The sequence below is a fragment of the Amblyomma americanum genome, chromosome 4 (genome assembly GCF_052857255.1).
Source record: "Amblyomma americanum isolate KBUSLIRL-KWMA chromosome 4, ASM5285725v1, whole genome shotgun sequence".
Taxonomy (NCBI): Eukaryota; Metazoa; Arthropoda; class Arachnida; order Ixodida; family Ixodidae; genus Amblyomma; species Amblyomma americanum.
The window spans coordinates 111857618-111880139 of NC_135500.1; the positions used below are offsets into that span (position 1 = coordinate 111857618).

General features: G+C 44.1%; 1 protein-coding gene across 3 annotated transcripts in view; it reads left to right on the plus strand.

The window, feature by feature from the left end:
* The first annotated feature begins 1766 nt into the window (after positions 1–1766).
* The window catches only part of LOC144128214 (uncharacterized), a 186467-nt gene continuing 165711 nt past the window's right edge, over positions 1767–22522 (plus strand). For 2 of the 3 annotated variants that reach the window (XM_077661440.1, XM_077661441.1), the window contains exon 1: positions 1767–1855. In XM_077661440.1, the coding sequence (XP_077517566.1) occupies positions 1812–1855 (44 nt within the window). In that variant the 5' untranslated portion in view covers positions 1767–1811. Of the gene's footprint in view, positions 1856–21673; positions 21778–22522 lie in introns of those variants that run through there. The other variant, XM_077661443.1, reaches the window with a different exon arrangement.

A 22522-nucleotide genomic window follows, 5' to 3' on the forward strand; every position in this document is an offset into this window, starting at 1 on the left:
GCTCATATGGAACTGTCTGTTTGCAAAGCGCTTTTCAAAAGCGAATCGAAAGAGTCAACAGTCGTTTATAATCGAAAGGCGCACCCCAAAATGTTTCACTGAATTAAGATCGAATTCATGATTTTTGCATCTCCTATTGAGGGATCACTCCCTATCACCCTGATGCCATTTCACTTTGCAGCGACCTTGCCGATGCCATCGCCTCCATGACTGATCTTTCTTTAGTAAGCTTTTTTATGCGAATCATACTTAAAAGTTAGAGTGCTGTTTTCCGCGTAGATCTGTGCAATTGCTATGCATTGTTAACTTTGGTATATTTTGCTTGATAATTCTCTTTCTTAATGCGCGCACATGAACTTGTAAAGTATGGTAAATAAATAGAGAAACAAAGTGAATTATCCTTTCTACATTGTTTCTGCCCTTCGCTCATTGCGTGTTCCTTTCTTTCCAGCCAGCCACCATTTATGTAGCAACACGTCTGCCAGCTTCGACGTCGATATTCGAAGGCCTGCTTACGGGAGGCAAAGAATTTTACGCGCCACCCACCGCGGCGTCTTGTTCGATAGGCATAGCCGGGAAAGACGCAGCTGTGGCGGGGGCAGTGGCTGTGACGACAACGACATCAAGTGACCCGGAGCGCCGGCAGTCATAAAGCGATTAATCAGAGCACGGCGGAATCGTCAGTGATATTGCGACGGCCTTACCCAAAAACACGCGCACAAATACGCAGAAAATGTCTGTCGGGCGCCGTGGAGGCCGCAAATCTCGGTAGTCTAGCACCACTCCCGCCAGCAAAGTGGGCAGCATGTCGGGCGTCATTGTTACGACCCAATCCGACCGCAAGCATCAGGCGTCTCACGGTACGCTTCACCCTGTAGGCGTTCAAGTGGCCGGAAGATCGAACGAACATACCACGTGGCTGCTCACGCCGATTGGTCTTTCGAGTGAGCGCGTAAAGAGGGGTCGCTAACAGTGCGCTTTCTGCTTTTTTTTTTGTCATGCGTTGGTGGTTGTTTGGATACTTTAACGTGATCGGAGTTAATGCCACGTAGTATGCAGCACGTTTCTTCGGTGTTTTTTTCAGAAAGAACACGCTTTTTTTGCGTTGCTGATTTTCAAAATGAAACATCTTTACCCGCATCCACATCGACATCGACATCAAGGGAAAGGAAAACAGAAATGAAAGAAGGCTGGGATATCAGTTTTTGGTTGTTCAATGTTCATTTTATATTACATCGAAGCACTATACTCTCAGTATTACGTGAGGGGAAGAAATAGAACCTGTCAACACTATAACGCTAAAGTGAAACCTTTTGTATAAGTGCTTTGGAGAAACTACGAAACACTGGAGAGGTCTTTTCTAGCTATCGCTGACGCCAAAGACGAGGAATGAAAAGGTTTCAGTGACAAAAACGTCATGATTAAAAAAATAAATACCATAAAGGCACTCTCTCTTTATCACACCAAACACATTTTGTGAGAGTTCGTACTGAGAAACATTCTTCTCTCCTTTGCCTCACTATTCCCAAGACAAACTCGCACCTCGGCATTCAGTTCGTTTCAATGAAGGCTGAAAAAGTGTAACGCTGTTCAGCACTGTGGCGCTTATTCACGCTCTAGGCTAGCTGTGTTTTGACGCCTTCTCGTCACCCGCGGCAATTACAGCTGCCTGGAAGAGCGTCGTCGTCGACTGCATCCGGTAGCGGTGTTGACACGCCTATAAAGGAAGGCCGTCGTGGCAGAGATTGCCCGCTCACACTCCAGCACATTACTCGCGCAGAAATTTGTGAAGCTTCCAACGCAAGTTTCTGATGCGGCCGGAAACATTTCGTAAGCTGCCGAGGCAACGAAAAGCGTGAGTAATCAACCGAGCTTCAAGGTTGGCCCGACGCACATAGTTGTCATTTGAGTGTCGGCTAGATTGCTCGAGTTTCTCTCGTGTAATACATTTCCGCCGCCGACAAAAATGGCGGCATTGTATGACGACCCTCGTAGGGCGTTGGTGTCGCTGAAAACTTAAAACTTTTTCACAAATGCGAGGAATCATCTTCGCCTGACATGCGTTGTCCTCGACAGCATGGCTAGCAGCGTTACGATAGTCGGGTGTTGTTATAGCCTTTACAAACTTCGTGTCGTGACAGCTTGTGTAACTGCGAACATGCAGTGATCTTGCGCCAGTGGAGTCACAAACCCGGGTAAAGTAAGCAGTATATGCTTGGATTGCCATTCATTCATAAACAGTTTTTACCATTTGGTCGCTGGGTGTTCAGGGCTTCATTAAATTGATTCTTTGGGATAAAACTAGCGACTAGAATACATGTCATAAAACCGAGCAGGGTAAAATAGACCGTCTATACGGAACAGTGGAATTGGCGTTACCGTTTCGAGTCATGGCAGACTATTGAAGCAGAATCAGTTGTGTTGACCAGTTTGTAAAAATTAACATTATTTTGTTAAGCCGGGACCATAACGGACATGAGGCAAACGATGACGTGCTCGAGTGGACATGAAAATGAGCGCACTCAAAAGATTTTCGTAGTATTTATAGAAGCTGTGGCTTTCGACATCGTTCCAGGAGCGTAAGAAAGCTAAGGAATTTCTTCCACGTTTTGCATAGAAGGAACAGAAGACATCATAGACACGAGATTTTGCGAAAGCTATTGGACATAAAACTTAAGGCGAGGTCACCTTCAGCCAACTTAAGAATAAAGCATGGCAACTGCGCATGAGTTCTTCCCTTACTGGAAGTACTCCTTTATCTCAAAATTTTCAGTCTCTCTCGTCGTTGAGACAAAATGCAAGCATTACATGTACAACGCACTTTAGGATGGCTCATTATGTTGGTACAGGCGCAATCTTCAAATCTGCCTTGGCCAGGTTCTTTGGCGGTTGGATGCGCCGCAGCCTATGCAAACTTTTGATTTTTTTACCCAGAAAACGTGTTTTATCTTCCTGGCACTTTTACGCCCTTCACGTTCCGCCGCATTAATACGGTTCACTATACTGCTGAGTGAATGATCCACTCAGTGTCCTTGCTGTTTAAAACACAGCGCCACTCGCTCGCTCTTTTCCAGCCTCATTGATTGTTCGGCCCGCCTTGGCCACTTTCCTAACTTGTCAGCATAATCAAGCCTGTTTTCTCTTGTGGCATCATACTTCTATAGCATCCCCTACTCACACATCTGACATTTGCCTCACGTTACTTATCAGTAGAGTTGCATTGAAAGTGTCAGGAGCATTTGAAGCCCAGAATGAACTGATGCACAACGACGGCGGTGATTAAAACGATTATGATAATAGTCTGCAACCTCCCGGTTTGTGTTAGGGTGGGGCAAGGGTTTATAATAGACAGGTGTTTCCACGACAGGGCCCAACGACACTAACGAAAGGCGAATTCGGAAAGAGTCCACCGTTAGGCTCGAGGCTCATCGTGCCTTGGTTCGCCCGGTCCTCGAGTATGCGGCAATCGTGTGGGGCGCGCGTTACGAGAAATGGACTGCCACGCAGAAGCGGATCCAGCGACTTGCAGCCAGATTCATCCTATCAGACTGCAAGCCAACGTCATCGGTATCTAACCTCTTCACGCGCCTCGGGCTGGCACCGTTCCAAGCCCGAAGAACTACAGCAAAACTAAAATTCTTGTATTTAATCTACCATCAGAAAATTGGTTTGCCAAGAGATAAATATTCGTTTCCACCGCCAAAAACATCGTCACACCTCGACCATGCCAGAACTTTACGACTATTTCTTGTAAGGACCAAACCCTTTCAAAAATCCTTTTTTTCACATACCATAAAGCAATGGAACTGTCTGCCCTTATCTGATGTGGAATCCGCTGATAATGCTACGTTTGAGCGCTCTGCGAAAAGGCTCCTCCTGTAACCTTTCCTGCTTGGAGAGTGGCGCTGCCTGAGAAATAAACAAATAAAAACTGTACTGTTCAGTCCCTCATATTTTCGCGTAAATTAAAACGTGAATGAGGGGCATGCCCGAAAAAGCCTGTACCACTATCCCTACGCCAAAAAATAGCCTCAAAGTTCTCTTTACATCCCGTCAATGTTAAGGCTGCCACGTGTTGCTTCTTTTCCTGAGTCGTATTTATTTCGGCTAGAATGCTGGTCGCCACACACATGTTCGTCACTAATGGCTGACTGTGCTCTGAAAACGTAGCGAATGGTGCATTTTTGTGAACCGACTCAGAAATTGATCGCAGCGGAATGAATACTGCGATCGCGAAGCGACGACTTTCACAAACGCACGCCCTTCGCAAGCGCTCGCCACCCAGCTATACGAAGATGTGAAAGCCTTCGCTTCTCGCTCGTAGCTTCCACTCCACTGTTCACAACTTCTGCGCGTATAGTTCTAAATAAGCGCAGTCAACAGCTTCACTGTTTACAGGCGGTCGTGTCAGCACCGAGATTACTATCTGGGATAAACACTTCTACTTTCGGCGCGTATAGCGTACTGCGTTGTAACAGAAATACCGCGCTTAGTTGCCAGCAAAAAGGAAATGCTCCTCGAGTGAATTAGCTTCCGGCATATATTGAAAAACAAAGCGGTAAGGAGACGTGGGATACTACCTAATATTCTTCAACTATTTCAACCCGTGAAAGGCGAAATGTAGGCCAAATGCAACACTCACTCGTAATCCACACCTAAAACTGGAATGCTCTTGCAGTAACCATGCCTTGAATTGAATCTTTCTACGCATGCTTTGAATGCAGCGTCTAGAGCCGAAATTTTCATTGTTTCTTATGGTCGGGGACCAATTCACGATCCCATACAATTTGTAGTGCATAAAGAGAACCGTAGAATGATTGCCAAATGCATGGGTATACTAACCTGTACTTGGAACCTATCAGTGCTTGACTTTGAAGAAACGCAAAGCCTATAACGTTTTAGTTAATTAATAAGAGATGCGCTCTCTGTACACATTTCTCAAATGTATGCTTCGAGCCGAGTTCTTAGTGCAAATAGGATCTGCTTTCCACGTCAACAGATGACATAAAAAGAGCGATAAACGTCCCACTTCACTTTCAGTGTTAAAAAATAGTAGAAATGAAATATTCAACTTCGAGCCATTCCACAAAGTAATTCCCGGATGAAATGTATTCCAATTCAATATATGCGTGATTTTTGCAGCTCTCGCTTATTCGCGTCGGCGGCTTCGAAGGATAACGCAATTAATCAAGCCTGGTGGCACCAAACTGGCTAATAATACTAACCGATCGGACTGGATAAATTCAAAATGCGAACTGCTGACCAAGCGGTTGGTTAGCGCGTACAATTGCAGTTTGCTATTCCTCTCTGTGCTCATCAATGCGCTGCAAAGCCTAGGAAGTAACATAAGCGGCGCTCCTCACATCGGGGTTTTTGTACAAGCTAGTTGCAAAAATCTGGCAGTAGTAACCTAGACTTAAAGAAGGGGTGTATACGGGAAATTCAAATGAACTTCAGTTAAGCCCATACATATCGCGTAATTGCTTATATCGAAGACCCAGAACATCCACTTCGAAATTTACTTGCAGAACTATAGTACCATTGCTCCCGTTTATGCAACTCGTGTTCAACAGAATATCTGGTAAAACTAACAGTGCGCCGCGCCCCTGCCAGTGGCGGGTCTCCTAACGTCTCTCTGGTCACTTTTAGAGTGCGGAGATGCAGCCGTCTGCGTGTTCGTTGACACTTGCTGCCAGCCCTACCGCTGTGAAACCGCTTGACTAGTGCCGAACGGGGAGTGTGCTTGAGGGTCGCCTTTGGACTCTTGCGCTCGTTTTCCACGCCACCTCGTTGTCATTCGGTGGAGCCAAATAACATTTTATTTTCGGACGCAAGAGGTGTACATCATATCAGAAAAAGGTTACAAACTTGTTACAACCGATTATCATAATGATTATGGGTAATATCATTGTCCTGTCGAAACGCTGCGTTCTTTCATTGAGCATAATGTCTGACCGACTGGCCTATCAGTACACTCAGTTGACCCTAAATAAAGCCTAGCCGCGGCATTAGCTTGAACGCTTCTCTGCCGACGGCGTTGCGGAATCCAACTGCAGCTCAATTTTATATAGCTTATTCTATGTATAGTGTACTGGTCACCCTGTCAGACATGGTATGAGAAGCAGTGGAGTTTCAAAAGCCCCGTACGCTGTGGCTTTGACGCCACGCAGGTCAGCCCTAGGCAACACGCACGAGCGATGCTATGCTAGTGCGCTGGCAGGCTGCCCAATCCTTGCGAAAACCGCGTCACCAATTTGGGTGCAATGTATTCTTACGTATAGGTTCCAGGTAATCCTAGGTATCGTGATTTTTAGGTACGGAATTATCAATATATCTGACTATTTCGCGATTGGCTTCGAGTATTTTATGCCTTGGTTCCACTGTATTAGTTTGAAGAAAAAAGTGTCAGCGGGACACCTGCATGCCGGGGTTTCGTTACCATCATCAACGGAGTTACGTCCCATGCACGACAAGAGCCTGTTTTCTTCATTACATGTAAGCGAATGCATGAGCCTCCTGGCAATTCCTACACGTACAAATTTTCGCACCTCCTGAGCGCTCTTCACGCGTTACGGCCAGTGCACCGCGTTCCTTATTTGGCATGCGCATCTTTGCACTACGTGACCATCGGTTACCTATTCTCCGCATTAGAGGCTCCACCTGGCTTCATTTTCGGCGCTTCGTGTTACCCTGAAGCAACTGGAAAATACCAACTTGAACAAAAAGGTTATAATACATTTTTAGTAATTTTTGTACCAATGCCAATTTCAGCGAGGGCGCTAACAGAAAACTGAGACATTCAAGAGCGGTTCTGTCAGTGTATCAGGCTGAAGATCATAATACAAGCTTTTTCGTTTTTTGTTGCCGCGGTTAGCGGCCGCGAAGGTTGCATAATACATATGCTATATCAACAGCTCGAATTATTCTTTTCTTCCACGGCATCTTCCTTGCTTTGGCGTCGAAGCGAAACGCACGTGCGTGGTTTTTCTGCTGCCGCGCCGCGGGACGGGCCGCAGCGGGGTGTCGACGCGCCAAGCAAGAGGAGTCTTCTGGCAGTTTCTTTCAGGGGCAGTGGGGGTGGGGGGGGGGGGGGTGCTTACGCAGCGTCGTTTCGGTTACTTTTCCACTCTTTCAGAGGAGTTGATCGGCATAGTGCACGCGCACGTTTCACTCGTACAACGTGCTCGGCATGGCTCTCCGCTGGGAAGGTTTATGTAAATTGAACGCTCTGTTCAGAACACGCCACATGTGTTAGCCCTTTTCTATTCATGCAGAGAAGTCTTCTTTCCCCTTTCTACATCCTCGTCGAAGTCTATCGGCCCGTAGTATAGTTCAAGCAACCAACTGACTTTTTGATACTAGAAACAGCTGTTCATTCATGAACGTAGTTGTAAATGTTCAACATTTCGTTCGAGATTATAAGTGTATAAAAGCCACGCTGAGATGCCTTGCTTTTGTGAAAAGAAAACAAAAGCGAGCAGTGCAACGTAGTCGGATTATGGTTTATGGTTTGGGGGGGTTTAACGTGCCAAAGCGACTCAGGCTATGGGAGACGCCGTAGTGAAGGGCTGCGGAAATTTTGACCACCTGGGGTTCTTTAAAGTGCACTGACATCTAGCAGTACACGGGCTTCTACAATGTCGCCTCCATTGAAATTCGACCGCCGCGACCGGGATCGAACCCGCGTCTTTCGGGTCAGCAGCCGAGCGCCACGGTGGCCTTAGTCGGATCATGCCATGCCAAATTACTCATGCTTCGCGCTCTTCCGTCCTCAAATTCACTAAAAAAATCAAGGTTTATGCATAAGTAATTCTTTCTCTAAGCTTGTTCTTGGCAAAAAAATTTTTTTGGTGTCATGGCCAAAATATTAAGTTCTCAAATGATAGCGAAACTGTATAAAAAATTATAAAATAAAACAAGTTATTTCGTTTATGACTTCAAGTTTTTAACTGCATAAAACAATTGTAATTTTATATAGAATGACTTCAAAACATTTTATTTTATTTTTCTAATGTATCAAAACCAAAAAGAGTAAAAAATCAGGCACATTATAATATAACTTTTATGCTGTAACAGTGGTCATTTCAACTATTTTCTCACATACTGCAGAAGCTGAACATGTAAATAAAATGTTTTTGGACGCAATCGGTGTACACAACGTCAAAAGGTAGCAAAATTTAAAAATATATGATTACAACGATTATGAATAATATCAGTGTGGCAAGGACCGTTTTGGCCAAACAGCCCCATAGAGAACGTATTTCTTTTTACGCTAGTTTGGGTCAAACAAAAATTCTCGAAACATGTCTCAGTAGGGGCGGAGGAGGAGGATTGGCTTAGGTTTATCTGGGTTTAATGTCCAAAAGCGACTCAGGGTATGAGAGACGCCGTTGTGAAGGGCACCGGAAATTTCGACCACCTAGGGTTCTTTAACGTGTACTGACACCGCACAGTACACTGACCTCTAGAGTTTCGCCTCCATTGAAATTCGACCGCCGCGGCCGGGATCGTACCCGCGTCTTTCGGGCCAGAAGCCGAGCGTCTTAACCGCTAAGCCACCGTGGCGGAGTGGAGGAAGTGGAGGAGGAAAAACGTTTACTGGAGCGAACGAGAGTACTGATCTCGTTCGAGAGGGTGGCCTCCTCATTCCAAGACTCCACTGGCCATGCCTGCTCGCCGAGTTTGCTGGACGAGTGGTTCTTGTGAAGGGGAGGATAAATCCTGCGGTTAAGCAGCTGAATCTCGACGCGTTCGCGGCAATTGAATGACAGGGGCACGAAGGTAAAGGGTGGGGATTGATCGGACAGTTGGTTTGCCCCGCTCGGTTCGTTAACGCTTGAGCTAAGGTCAGAGAAACTTTACAAACTAAAAATTCCCTTAACAGCACAAAAGACACTTCATGGCTAGCACTGAACTGTTGCATAAAGCAAGCTGGGTGCCATGAGAATTCACGTCTAAAGGAGCATCTGGATTCGCTGGGCAAACCTTCTAGCTCTAATCTTGTTCTGCACTGCCCAGACTACAGGGGATGTCAACCTAATTTTAAAGGCGCACTGATACTATACAGAATCGCAAACAAGTGTCAGGTGAGGTGGTCCAAGCTTTTTCTATCTTTTAAGATGGCGAAGCGTGTATGACAAAGACCACTGTGCCCCTACACAGAAATGAGATTGCGACCCTGCGATCTCCTATTGCAAGGCTTGATTGACTATTACGGTGAATCGTGCAATCTTCAGCTTGTGTTTTTGTTGCTTGCTTTTTTGTTTTCGTTTTTTGATGCTCTGGCTCGTGCAAAACTGTCACGCTGGTATCGGTTGAGACTTTTGATCATCATTTTTCAACGCCAGGGAGTGTTCGTTCACTGTTCTCGTTTTTCTGCAGTCTATAAATATTGTCCATTGCTAATAAACGTTTTAGTTGTTAGTCAGTGCCATGTTTTTCGGCCTCGTTTTCTTTTGTCTTTGTCTTTCACGCTGTATAATTATGGAGTAGAACCAACTCGCCCAACTTTTCATCCCCCAGAGCTATCATTTAGCTGCACCTGCAGTGTTTGAACTCTAGATTTTCATCAAGAACACTGAGATAGGCCCAGGTGTTCGTAAATTTCCTGCCCTATCAGAGCTGACAAAACAGATTTGCTTCAAAGCGGGAGAGGATGGGTGATAAGCTGAGCTGGATTATGGGTCCGAGGTTGTATAGGTTGCGTCCCACATTTCCAGCTGCGCTCGATGAAGCGAAACACCGTAAATATTACACAACGGATAAAAAAACAAAACAGGGACAAGAACACGCTAAACACAGGACAGGCGCCAACCACCAACTGATTTTATTATCTAGAAAGAGCCGCTTATAACCGCAGGTGAGGCACAAAAATATACAGCGAAAAATGTTTCTCGAGAAAGCAGACGAGCTCTCTCAATTTCAGTTTTGGATCAGTCTTTTGCTGCGTATAAGTGCGCTTGAGCTCTAATATTGCCAAGCAATTTTAAATGTTGCATTACTACGTTACTTAAAAGTTTCTCTAAATAGCACTATATCCATACAAGAATTGCACAGCGCTCCCCAATGTAGAATACGTAACGTAAAATGACCTTTAAGCCTAGAAATATTAAGTTGCTATGAAAATTTTGCGGGGAAACAATGGCGTAGGACCTGTAACTTTTTTATTTACCAGTTTTTGGAACTAATGAAATTTAAGCACTGGGAATACTCGCACATCACATATGTGCCACTTGTAAATTGTGTAAAAAAGTGGGACAAAGTGTATCGCGAAAAAGAGTGCTATTTTTTTATTTCTCATACTACTTTAAGCCAAAGTTAAAGAGCAATCTACAGGGTAATTTAAATTATTCAATACAGATTTCTTTTTTAAGCCATGAAAGGTACGTCTGTTCGGTCTGTTCTGGTTGATTGTACGACGCAGACTAATGACGTAACAATGTGCAACGTAAAGACGAGTACTTAACTAACATAAACCAATCAACGTTTCACTTTTGGTGTTAGGCCACAAGAATATATTGAGAAATTGAATGCTTTTGACACAGAAAGCGAACTCTCTTCATAAGAATTCTGATTCAGCATCTTGCTTTGAGACTTGAAGCGTAAAATATACGCGTTTGGCAGCTGGTTAAGACGACTTCGTTCCTTTAGACGTTGATAAAATGGCGTCGCCACGCATGTTATCATCACGGGAATCAGAACATCATCATCTGCGTCCTAAATGACATAAACTGCGTCTGCATTTAATTCCCGCTGAACCCGTCTTATCACTGTGCAATGTGAGAAAGCTAAATTAAAGAGCTCTGAAAAGCTTGGCTTATGGCTTATGGGGATTTAACGTCCCAAAGCGACTCATGCTATGAGGGACGCCGTAGTGAAGGGCTCGGGAAATTTTGACCACCATGGCTTCTTGAACGTGCACTGACATCGCACAGTACACGGGCTTCTGTAATTTCCCCTCAACCGAAATTCGACCGCCGCAGCCGTGATTGAACCCGCGTCTTTCGGGTCAGCAGCCAAGCACCATAACCACAGAGCCACAGCGGTGGGGAGCTTTGAAAGCTTTTTTTTTCACGTTCGATTTCTTGAAGCATGACGCAAATTCTGATATTTAAAAAAACTGTGCTCGCCTTCGATTTTGAGTAGTTCAATTTCGTAATATGAACTTGTCCCCTAAAACTAAACAATAAAAGTTAACCAATTAGGTTTAGTTAATTATTAGTGTTTAAATTGCACTATATGACATAACTATTGTCTACTGTCACGTAAAATCTGGCTACTGACATCGAATTAAGTATATCTTATGGCTTTATATGGCTGTATAGGTCTAGTTCGCGCTGCACAAAACAGAAAAATTGATAGCTTCAGACAACACACCGGGGTTAATAGCAGCCTCAGCAGCTCGCCTTCTCGCCGAATCGGCACCGTTGGATATCTGTTTTAATGCGCTCACGGTAAAACATTTCTGTGCTTTATTTTCTTTTGCCACAGTCTTCTTCTCGAATGCAATAATCATTGTATTTATCAATATTGGTCATTCCTGAAGCTATCATAGACGAAACGTTTCCCTCTTCGTGGATATAAGCAGTCATATAAAACGGGACATTTAAATAGCGAAGAAGGTTCGATCCCGGCCGCGGCGGTCGAATTTCGATGGAGGCAAAATTCTTGAGGCCCGTGTACTGTGCGATGTCAGTGCACGTTAAAGAACCCCAGGTGGTCGAAATTTCAGGAGCCCTTCACTACGGCGTCCCTCATAGCCTGAGTCGCTTTGGGACGTTAAACACGCATAAACCCTAAACCAAATAGCGAAGAGACTTGAGCTTGTACGCTAATGGCGCTAAGAGGTACCTTAAAGTGCCGACGAAATGCGCTAGCTTAGCCCTTTATCCATCTCATGTTCGGCTAATTAGTTATCGTTCAAAATAGGCGCCTATGAACAGCACTGAAGCTGCTATTTGCTAGTTCTAAGTGAGGGAACTCTCGCGTTTTGTGCCCAAGAAGAGAAACGTGTTGTTAGCGCAAAATGCCGCCAACTTTTATTCAATGAATCATTTTCCGCCCGATCGGCTCTGCGGAATCCATACGCATCGTGCTGCTGTCTTAAACTTCTCCCTCTTTACGTGCAAGAAATGAAATGATCGTTCTAAATTGCGCTTTCTGTATTGGAAGGCCAACATTGCTTCAAAACACCATGATTTCAGTAATGACGCCAGCAGCGGGATGCACATAGTCTGATATAAGGACTCACTGATTAGGTTTAATTACTCAATATACATTACACTTACTTCCTCAACAGACTCACTGAAACTCATAACGATGTCAATACTGTCATAAGCTCTCTCGCGTGTTTATTACCCAGAGAAGACTAAACAAGCTCTAATTTAAATAAAAAATGGCTGTGGTTTAGCTCTGGTTAAACCTGAAGTGACGCGATAGCTACAGCTGGCCGAGTGGAACTTGCTCAGTCGAATTGCAAAGTCAGTCTTTCACCGCTACGCTTCGCTGGGCGTTCCTTCTTCACCTTCGTGTCACTTGACACGGCGCATGCGCACAGCTGTTGCAGCTGCTCCGCGCCAAGTGTCCATACACCTGCCTGGTCTCTTGACTAACCACGTGATCAAGGGTCGCCATGGTGGCCATGGTGGCCACGCTGAAGTCTCAAAGAGGTGGCGTAGTGTAGCTATCGCTACAGTAACCGCAGGACGTTATTATAGTTCTGCAGGAAGGGCAGATCTCAATGGTACAGAGGAATCATGGCAGCCCTACTGCACGGAATACTTAAAATACATGTATTGTGCTGTTGTCATCAATTTAATTGTGCATGACATGACAGCATCAGCACATGTTTAAAGAATCTTCTTTGCCTAAGCGAGATCTGAGTCGTATAGTAAAGAACTTATGTCACCTCTCAAGCTTTAAATCACTGTGATGCAAGGAGAACCATTGCCATGGCCATTCGAAGCTTTTTGAACTTTAAGAGATACGTTAGGGCTCCAGTGTACGAGTGCGATGTAAACCATGCATTCTAGTTACTGTTGCCAAAGACGTGGCTTCTCAACTCTAAACATCTGAACTGCAGGGAATCTGTTTTGATGACTTCACGTACCATAGTTGCGTCGAGACGTGTATTTCTATATCTCAAGTCTAATATATGAGACGGAACCAAAGTGAGCCGACGCATCTCCTTAGTTTTTTTTTATTTTAAAGCAGGATGTGGGCCGCTTGAAGCTTGGGCTCTATCAATGAGTATTATGCCTCGAGAAAATTGCACCTACTGCGCTAGCTCCTGGAGTTGATATATGGTGCATGCTTGAGAAGCCTCTAATGACTGCAGTTCTGAAAAAAATTGCACTGAGCGCGCTTTTGAAACCGCCGCTGCAAATGACTTTGAAGCGTCCAAAACCAAAGCTGCTAAGACTAGGGGACCATCTCCAAATTTTGGCAGGGTGAAATAATTGAATCAAACTACTATACTTCCTTTATTTTCTTTCTTCTTTTTTTAATGATCGCCATAAAGCAATATTGTATTTATTATCGATATGCCTTCCCCATGCGTCGTTGGTGCGACTACTCGTTATTTTTAGAAGGCGAGAAAGGTTGGAAAGTTGGCTGTGATCCGTATATAACACCTCGTTTTTACCATATTATCTTGCTAAGCACTGTAAGTTCAATAAAAGCCTATAATGAAGTCTACAACAGCGCAGGAATAATGCCTGTTTAACATTAGGAAGATTTGTCAAGCTCAAAACTCACAGATATGTTTCGGCCAACTAAAATACAGTATTTCAAACTTGGCTTTCAAAAGAGCTTATTTGATTTAGGACGGAAATGTTTTATGGTATATGAATTTTTACGAAGGCGCCAGCGTTCTTTCCCGGGAATGCATAATGCTATAATTTATTCGCCACATGTTATTTTATTAGAATTCTTTCGTCAAAAAAAATGGATACAGCTTTCTTCAAGAATACATTTCCGCAAATTTGCATACGCCTCAGAAAGCAAGCTCGTAGGATTTGAAATTTCGGTCTCTTTGAGAGCCTAGCGCTTCACAGATGCTAATCGACTGGCAATCTGAACTAAGTCATCTATCTGTCTTGTGCAACCTTCGGGTTGAGTTGAGGGAGTGACGCGGCTAAAGTAGGTGAATAAAATTTTGCAAATTAGCCAGATCGATTGAAATGTGTCACGTGTCTTACATCTTCTTAATGAAATTACGGGTAATAAAATGGAATTAGACTTCACTGTCACATCATTGAAGCGAACATAACACACGTACCTGAGCTTACTGTCGATTATCTGAACCTGAGAGTCAGTACCATTAGCGCTACATGAAGGAAACTGTCATTAACAGCATGGAAACACGTAGACAATTAAAGAGTGTCTATCTTACCGTTATTATGCGTGATTTGTCATATTGAACGAAACCAGATTTTTTTCATCCTAAATAGTATATGCAGACTTCAAGAAGCCCGGCAGTTGGGTTTACAACAAAAACCAATGGTTAGTTTTTACAGACGCGTAAGAAATTTGTTAGAGGCTGTCAAGAAAGGTTTCAAGGTGTAATATTGAAAGACCAAGATTTTACAAATCAGCCTGACGAAGGCAGCAAAATTACTTTTAATTCCTAAGATGCTCACAGTTCAAGAATTTCAGAAAAAAATTGAAGTTAGTACTTACGGCAAAATCTGTCTCCAACAAAATTGCGGATAACGTAGTACCAGGCTCACTGTCTTCTTAAACATCATGCCCTGAGTTCGTCAGACGGCATGAAAATGCGCTCAATTTGCAATGAGAACGATACTACAATGGCCTGAAACGAAAAAATCCATGCTAGGTAGAGCTCAAAGAGATAAAAGATGTTGCGAGTTCGCAATGCACACAATTCTGTACCAAGCACCTTAACGCTTAACAATCAAAAGTTGTGATACATGCCGGCAATGCCGGTGTAATACCGAGCGAAGCCACTATGAAGAGTCACGAATTGTAAGAACAACTTATTTCCAAAACGAGGTGGCGAGACAAAAGCCATACGTAGGAAAATCAGGTGTCCTGCTCCTCATCATCATCATCAGCCCGACTACGCTCATTGCAGGAGAAAGGCCTCTCCTACATCTCTCTAATTCAAAAGCCATACGCAGGAAAATCAGGTGTCCTGCTCCTCATCATCATCATCAGCCCGACTACGCTCATTGCAGGAGAAAGGCCTCTCCTACATCTCTCTAAGTAACCCTGCCCTGTGACAGCTGCTGCCTCCCTATCCTCGCAAACTTCTTAAACTCCTTCGCCCGTCGAACTTTCTGCCGCCACCTGCACCGCTTACCTTCTCTTGGAATCCACTCCGTTACCCTTAAAGAACATCGGTTGTCTAGCGCTCACATCACCTGCCCTGCCCAAGCCCGTTTCTTCCTCTTGTCAATAGGACAGGATGGGTTTTCTACTTCTTTCAGTACATGCATTTGCCAGAAGCTGCTTCCTATTCTACCGTCGTTCATGTAGTGGCATCCAGGATGATCTGAACTAAGAAAAGAGCTAATTTACACGTTGCTGCGATTGTGAATAATTGCCAGTTAATTCTTTGATGTTTCATTTAAGAGTAACTGGCGTGTTTTTATCAAACTTTGTTCTACCAAAGTTGATTCTTAACTTTGATAAAGACAACATCGGCAGTTTATCGTATCTGATATTGTTCGCATATAACCTGCATGGTGTGTTAAGGAAAAGCAGCAAAAAGAGCACAACTCCCAGAAACAATGCGGTGCATTTCGAGAAGTGCCTTTCGCGTGAAGCTAGTCTCGCGTGTGTGCTTACGGTTAATTCGCGCCCGACGGAAATAGGGCATAGTTTGCCTGCGGCTGTTGGCGCCAGAGCATGCCGCCGGTCAACAATCCGTACATTCGCGGCCAGGGGAAGTTCTTTCAGGCGTGCATATGAGCAGAGCACACAAAACAGATAACTATATTACAGGTGAAATGTTTTCTTTTTTGTGATTTACACTGCCCTATTTTTTAGCAATATGCTGATCACGATCCTCGAAAGATGCATTTATATAAGAGAAAAGGATTTTGTTTCAGACAATTATACACCGAGCATTGGGGGCACAGTGTTCCGACATGCTTTTTTTCTTTTTGGTTTCTCTGACATTGCAAACAATTTTGTACTATTCCTGCAAAGACAGCAGCGCTCACAGTTACTTCATTGCCTTTCTGTGTACCGCACCATATGCACAGGTATCAATGTGCTGAACCATACGAGGACAAAAAAAGGAAACCGGCTGGGCTTTTTCTGTTTTCAGAGAAAATTATATTTTTTCAACGGTCGTTTGCGACTCTAATCTGCATGACAGTGATAATGACTAATAAAAACGGCTCTACTAAGACATCTACACATTTGCTTCAATTGCGGGAACTTATACCGTTTCTTCGCTATGCGTTTTGCTTTTCCACATTAGTTTGTTGCCCGGCGTGAAATTTCTCTCACTTCAGATCATCGAGAGGCTATTTTTCTATACCCCGGCTCAGTGCAGTTCTTAATATTTTCAATATATAATGCCGCAGAATGAGAACAAGCTTTTGAGTGGTATTGTGATGAATATTTGTCATTACCCTGCTGTGACTTCAAAGAACACAATGCCCGCAAGAAGCAGTTTTAAGTGCACAAAGTCCAAGGACTTTCAAAAATTAATTCCGGAGTCTGTAATCGTCCTGATTCTTTTCACATCAGTCCTTATGCTCCAATCGCAATTAAATCACATCATACTATAATAGACAGACGCGTATCATGCCTCGCTGTACAAGTTTTCGTAACTGATTGCAGTGTTTTCGGGTACAAATTAAAAAGTAAGGTGTGTGCAGAAATAGAAGGTTACTTTTATGTAGCACTGGAACACATTTTTTTCAACTGCGCAAGTACTTCTGCTTAGCAGGATTACTCGTCGCTATCTTTATGGTAAGAGTAGCAGGCTGGTTGTTTAATATTGAATAGTGACCTTTTAGCCAATAGTTTTAGCCTTCTTACGTATTAGGAGGCGTGCAGCACAGTGTATCAGATATCAATATCAGTTTTTAGAATTTCTAAAATGCAGTTCCGTGCTCAAATATAAAATAAGAGAGAGCACTGACATTGCGACAAAATTCTCAGATGAGCCACATGAGACAGTGCCATGCAATGCGTATATAGATTAATTAAGCATAAAGAAATCTCGAGGAGCATTCATAAAGTTATCTATATAAATTTAGACGAAGTTGATACAACGAACAAAATGACACCGTACATTAGCATCAGGGATTCACTATCATGCTGGAAGTTCGAGACTTTCACTTCTCTATTTCGTAGGCCTGAATGCAAGCAATGGAGGAGCAAACATTCCGAGGAGCTCCCGTAATTTCAGGCATACAGTACACGAATTACATAAGCTAGAATTCGAATAAGGTATTCAGTGCAGACTATGGGCAGATATAGACTCTTCAGTAGTCCAGTTTCCAAAGTGACCTAATATCCTGCACCATACCTAGCGCAGTTCCCCGTATCGCGTAATTTTAACGGTTGTATGAGTAGTTGCGCCTTGTTAACATGAGTTTTAATTGCGCAGTTTACTGCTTCTACTTTTTGATTGCTGGCACTGAGAGCTACTTTCATGTTCAACGAATATATTGCACGTCTTCTACCTAGAAACCACGCCAAAATGAAAGAACGTGCATCATTATATCCACGCGCCTGACGTCATAAGATATCCGTAAAGCCTAGCTGGTATCCCAAGCTGGCAACCCAAGTGCTGCCTTGAATCTCACCTTGGACATGAGCTGAAAAATAAAAGTTCTGTCTCTCTTTCTCTCTCTCTATCACAGAAAACAACATAACGGTGAAATCAGTGTAGAGATTTGAGCTCTATAGAAGCAAATCTTAGATCTCAGAGGATAGAGAAATTGAGTTTTTTGACGATTAAGAAATTAAATACTGTTTCCGCGGATTTCTTGGGTAATGATGATTGTCACGAGTTGTATGAATCTGTAATTTCTTTAGCCATTGTGAGTGAAAAAGGTCTTTCGCCACTGAAAACAAAAAAAAATGACGTGTATTATCGGTTGCGCACTGTGCAGTTTGTTCTTGCGGGTTGTGCAGAGGGGAAGATAACATATGTTTAATAAACAGTTTAAGCGAGAATTCACCAGGCGCAATATATACCAGGGGCACACTATAGTTCGGAGGTTTTGATATTTTATTCAAAATGGCAAAATATGCCAAATAACTTGCCTCCGTGTGCTGAGCTCCCTCATATATTAGTAAAAGTTTGTTTCGCTGTCTATGCGTGCCACGCGGAGTGCTCGTAGACTCTATTCATGTGTTTTTTGGTAACACTCTGAGCAGGGTCCTGTGTTAACGAATCCACCCACGCCCTAAGCCTTGCATGGCACTGCAATGCTCTCTCCAAAGAAAATCTGTGTCGTTGACCTGATGCCGAGACCACAGGACCCTAAGTTTCTTTCTTCCGAACGCTGTACCACACTGCGCCCCCGGCTTCTCGTGGGCAGCACTTCCGGACTTGACATCCGAAGGAAATCCGCCAGTCCCTTGGTTCTCTTCCCGCTGTAACCTTTCGCTATCGTGCTTTGTTTTTCTAAAACCTTACCGATCGTGCTCCTCTTCTTTCATTGTTTTCATTCTCGCGAGACTGTGTTAACTTAGTGTCCTGAAAATTTAATTGGCCAGCCAGGTTTTTTTCGAATTGCAGCGTAATGGAGGTGGCATACGCGTGTGTTTGGATCCTATATTCTTCTGTTGCGCTCTCTAAGGATTTGTGATCCACGGTTTTGTACAATTTGCACGACAGCAGTGCACTAGAGCAGGGCCTTTTGGATGCATTTGCACCATTTATTGGGAACACAACCTGATCATCTGGACTTGTGCATCGGAATGCCCTCCCATTCTACACTTAACAAAGCGAACAACTAATAATTATTGCGTAGCACACGAAAGCTTATCACGCTCTCATGTAACACAGAGTCAGCGCTTTGTGGAGCAAGTTTGCTGCGCTGGTTCATTTTGAAGCACAATTTATGGTTGGCGCTGACTACGGAACATCTGGTAGAATGATCTAAGTTCGCAAGTTACAACAGACTACGGACGGCTAATAACGCTAACTGCGATTCGCGATTCTAACATTTGGCACCCTCAAGTGTATTTTTTTGCCTCCATTTTGTACTCGGGTGCAAAAGGAAAATTCAAAACGGGCGCCTTTTTCCCAATTTACACCATTGCCTCGGCTGTAGAATTTTTTTCTTGGAAACAATCGTATCTGTAGAGGCAACGTCAGTATGCGTGACCCTCATGCCCACGTGTCCTTTGCTGATGATTCTATGCGTCGAACCAAACGTGTGAATCCTGCTCCAGACATCACTAAACCAAGGCCTCTCGTTAGTACCCTTTTTCTTTCTGGCTTCTGAATAGCCTGAGATAGCTTTCTCACTTTTTAGACGTGAGCTGCCCTACTTGTTCAGTAAGTCTTTCTCAATATATGCGCCTGCATTGCCAATTAAACGCCTGTGTCTGTCCGCTCCTTTACTCCTGTCTTTATTTGCGCTGTGCCTTTTTCCAGCGATTCCTGGAGTCATACCACTGCTGGAGCAGTGGGGCAGCGTCTAAGCGATAGTCCTGCGATGGCAGGTGCTGCTATCGATGGGGCTTGTGCGACCCAGGTTGCCCCTCCGAGGCAACTTCTCGCCATGAATCATGAATTTAACTGCCGCTTGCCGCAGTGGTCAGTTTGCGCACAATCCGGTAGGCAGGTTGTGATAAATTCATCAAGGTCAAGTAACATAAGTTGCTTCTCGGGAGCTTTTTCACTCACAACGCCGACGCCAACGCCGGAGTTACTGCACAACAGCAGCCTATGGCTATGGCGTTAAAAGAGCACTGGGAGCGGCACTTTCCTAACAAGTTTATTGCTGAAATGTATTGGTGGTCAGGGCTGCTAACAGTGGAATTAACGCTAAAGACGCTTCTTTTAAAATCAGGTGTTGCTCTGCAGATTGTCGGGGCGGATATTTTGTGCCTGTGAAAGGTAATTATTTCTTTCCTCTAACGTCCAGCGTTTCTCGTTTTAAACAGTTCTCATGCACGTGAACAACTTTTTGTTTCAAATCCTCAGTTCTTCCTGAGAAAGAAACCTAGTTATCGCATTGTGACATTGTTTTACTCAGCTATCAACCTTTTTTTTCTCCAGATCCATTGGAATCACTGTGCTATTCGTCATTTATGAATTAATAGGTAAGAGGGTCTCGGTTGCTGTCAGCATGCGAAAGCGATTCTTTGCTCCCAGCCCATAAATTATTGTAGCAGTGCTTCGGGTAGCACGGTAGGGTTCTCGCTGGAGAAGCGAGAAAATCCTGAGAACATACGGACATTTAAAAAAATAATCATACCAATGCGGTATGGTCGATGGTTTCTAGAGCGAGGTAATTTCATCAACACAGGCAACCCGCAGAATTGGCCACATTTTGTGGGACAGCTTATGCTACAGGAAGCACTGATTTCTCCGATGCTAAAGGTTTTCCGGTGCACATTGATTGCGTTTATAAATTGCTGTTGTATTAGACAGCCCGCTGTATTGGTTTAGTTTCACGACAGAAACGAAGTGCTAGCACAGAGTTAGTGACAGTGGAATAAAGCTTTAGGTTTCGCGCAGTATCAATATAAAATGCATACTCGCATTCTAAGTTAATCCAGCGCTATCAAAGGCACTGAGGTGCCGACCTGAACCACTGTGATGCACCTCTCACATGTATTTCTACATTTATTTTTTGTACACAGTGTATATTGCCGTCATACTCCTATCCTTTCTAACTATCACTCCCCCTTTCTTTCCTTCTCCCTGTCCTCTTCCTGACGTTTTATTCCTGCTAACCGCAGCTCAGGTGTTTCAGGGTTTAATGGCAGATGCCGCGGCTAGCAACATCTTTTCCTTCCATTGTTATTTTAACATAAAATAGCTACTAACAACAATAACAACCTCTCATCCTTTGCAGGAAGCTTGAGGATCTTAAAGGAAGCATTAAAGAACTATAAACGTCTGCGCGAATTCGACGAAAAACCAGGAGCCCTGAATGGAGGATGTAAAATAATTGTTAGTTAAATCAGTGTAAACGGATTAAAATTTGTAAAATTGATGAAGAGGCAAAAAGGCCTCAGATTTTACTTCTGCCTTTAGGCAGAAAGAATGATTCATTAAGTGGCATTTACCCTACGTTTTAATGACAAAACGCACTATTCGGAAACACATTAGTCCGTGTATTTGTCTAGAGAAAAAGGACACCAATACCGCAATATCTGCCACAGAAGACGAGCTGTGCGGCGACACCCAAGCTTCGCACGACATCTACATCGACGTTATCGCCACACGTTTGTCGCGTCCCGAAACGGGACTCCGTGGGAGACCCGCTGCATGTTCAAGTGACGGAGAAAAAAGAACTGAAAAAAGAAGATAGACGTCGCCAGAAAGAGTGCGCGAGTTAGTCGAGCCTGATTGGTCGTCAGTGGCCGCCACAAAGACTGCGACGTCACGCTCGTGAAGCAGCGAATCCCCTCCCCTCGGGCGCGTGACGTCACGGATCGAGCGAGCGCGTCGGGCAGCGATCGAGGGCGCGCGCCGGGATAAAAACTCTGGGAAGCCCGGAGCGTCCCGAAAAGTGTGCGTGCGGAGTCCATCGGAGTTCGACGCGGCACAGGAGACCAGGGCCACACGCCACCGCCAGCGCCGACCGACGACCCCGTCAGCAACAGGTGCGTGCGCTCATCAATTCCCAAACCAGTCGTTCTTGTTTCCGGCAAATTTTCGCGTTGGCGCTCGTAGCTATTCACGCGAAATTCCGCTAGCATACTATGCTACACCACGAAAGCGCTGCTAAAGGCCAAGGTGTGGTTTTTTTCTTCGCGGGGCGTCCAATGTGCAATGTACAGTAGAGTACCGAGCTAAGGAAGCGAAGCCTTCCACCGTAGTTTTCTCGAGAGAACAAGAAATGCATGCAGCAGTATTTTATCAAGAAAGCTTATTTCAAGAGACCGATGAACTCAGTCGTACCCCCAGCTCTCTGTCATCTTGAACCCCAAACTGGAATTATTGCTAGTACTAAAACTAAGATTCTCTATAACCTCAAGAATCTGCTTTCACTGTAATACTTATTTGTCCTTATATAGTTTTCAAGTCATCACATCATAGTCATAGGTCATAGCTGGTCCAAACGTTTTTCTTTTAACGAACTTCTGTACATTCAATGCCTCTCTACAGCTGGGAAACAACTATAAAAAACAAAGATAACCGCATCGAGCAGTTGCAACGAGAAGTAACGTGTGCTGTAAGGCAAATGCAAAGCTCGATTATTTTAAGTGCTTAATTGCTATTGAAAATTCTTGTAACATGTTTATTGCCCCAAGGACGTCTTTGTTCTTTTCGTGTACTTCGATTCTGTACCCCTCATTCCAGAATTATTGTCGATGAATGCATGCTTAGAAAAGACATTTGATTGTC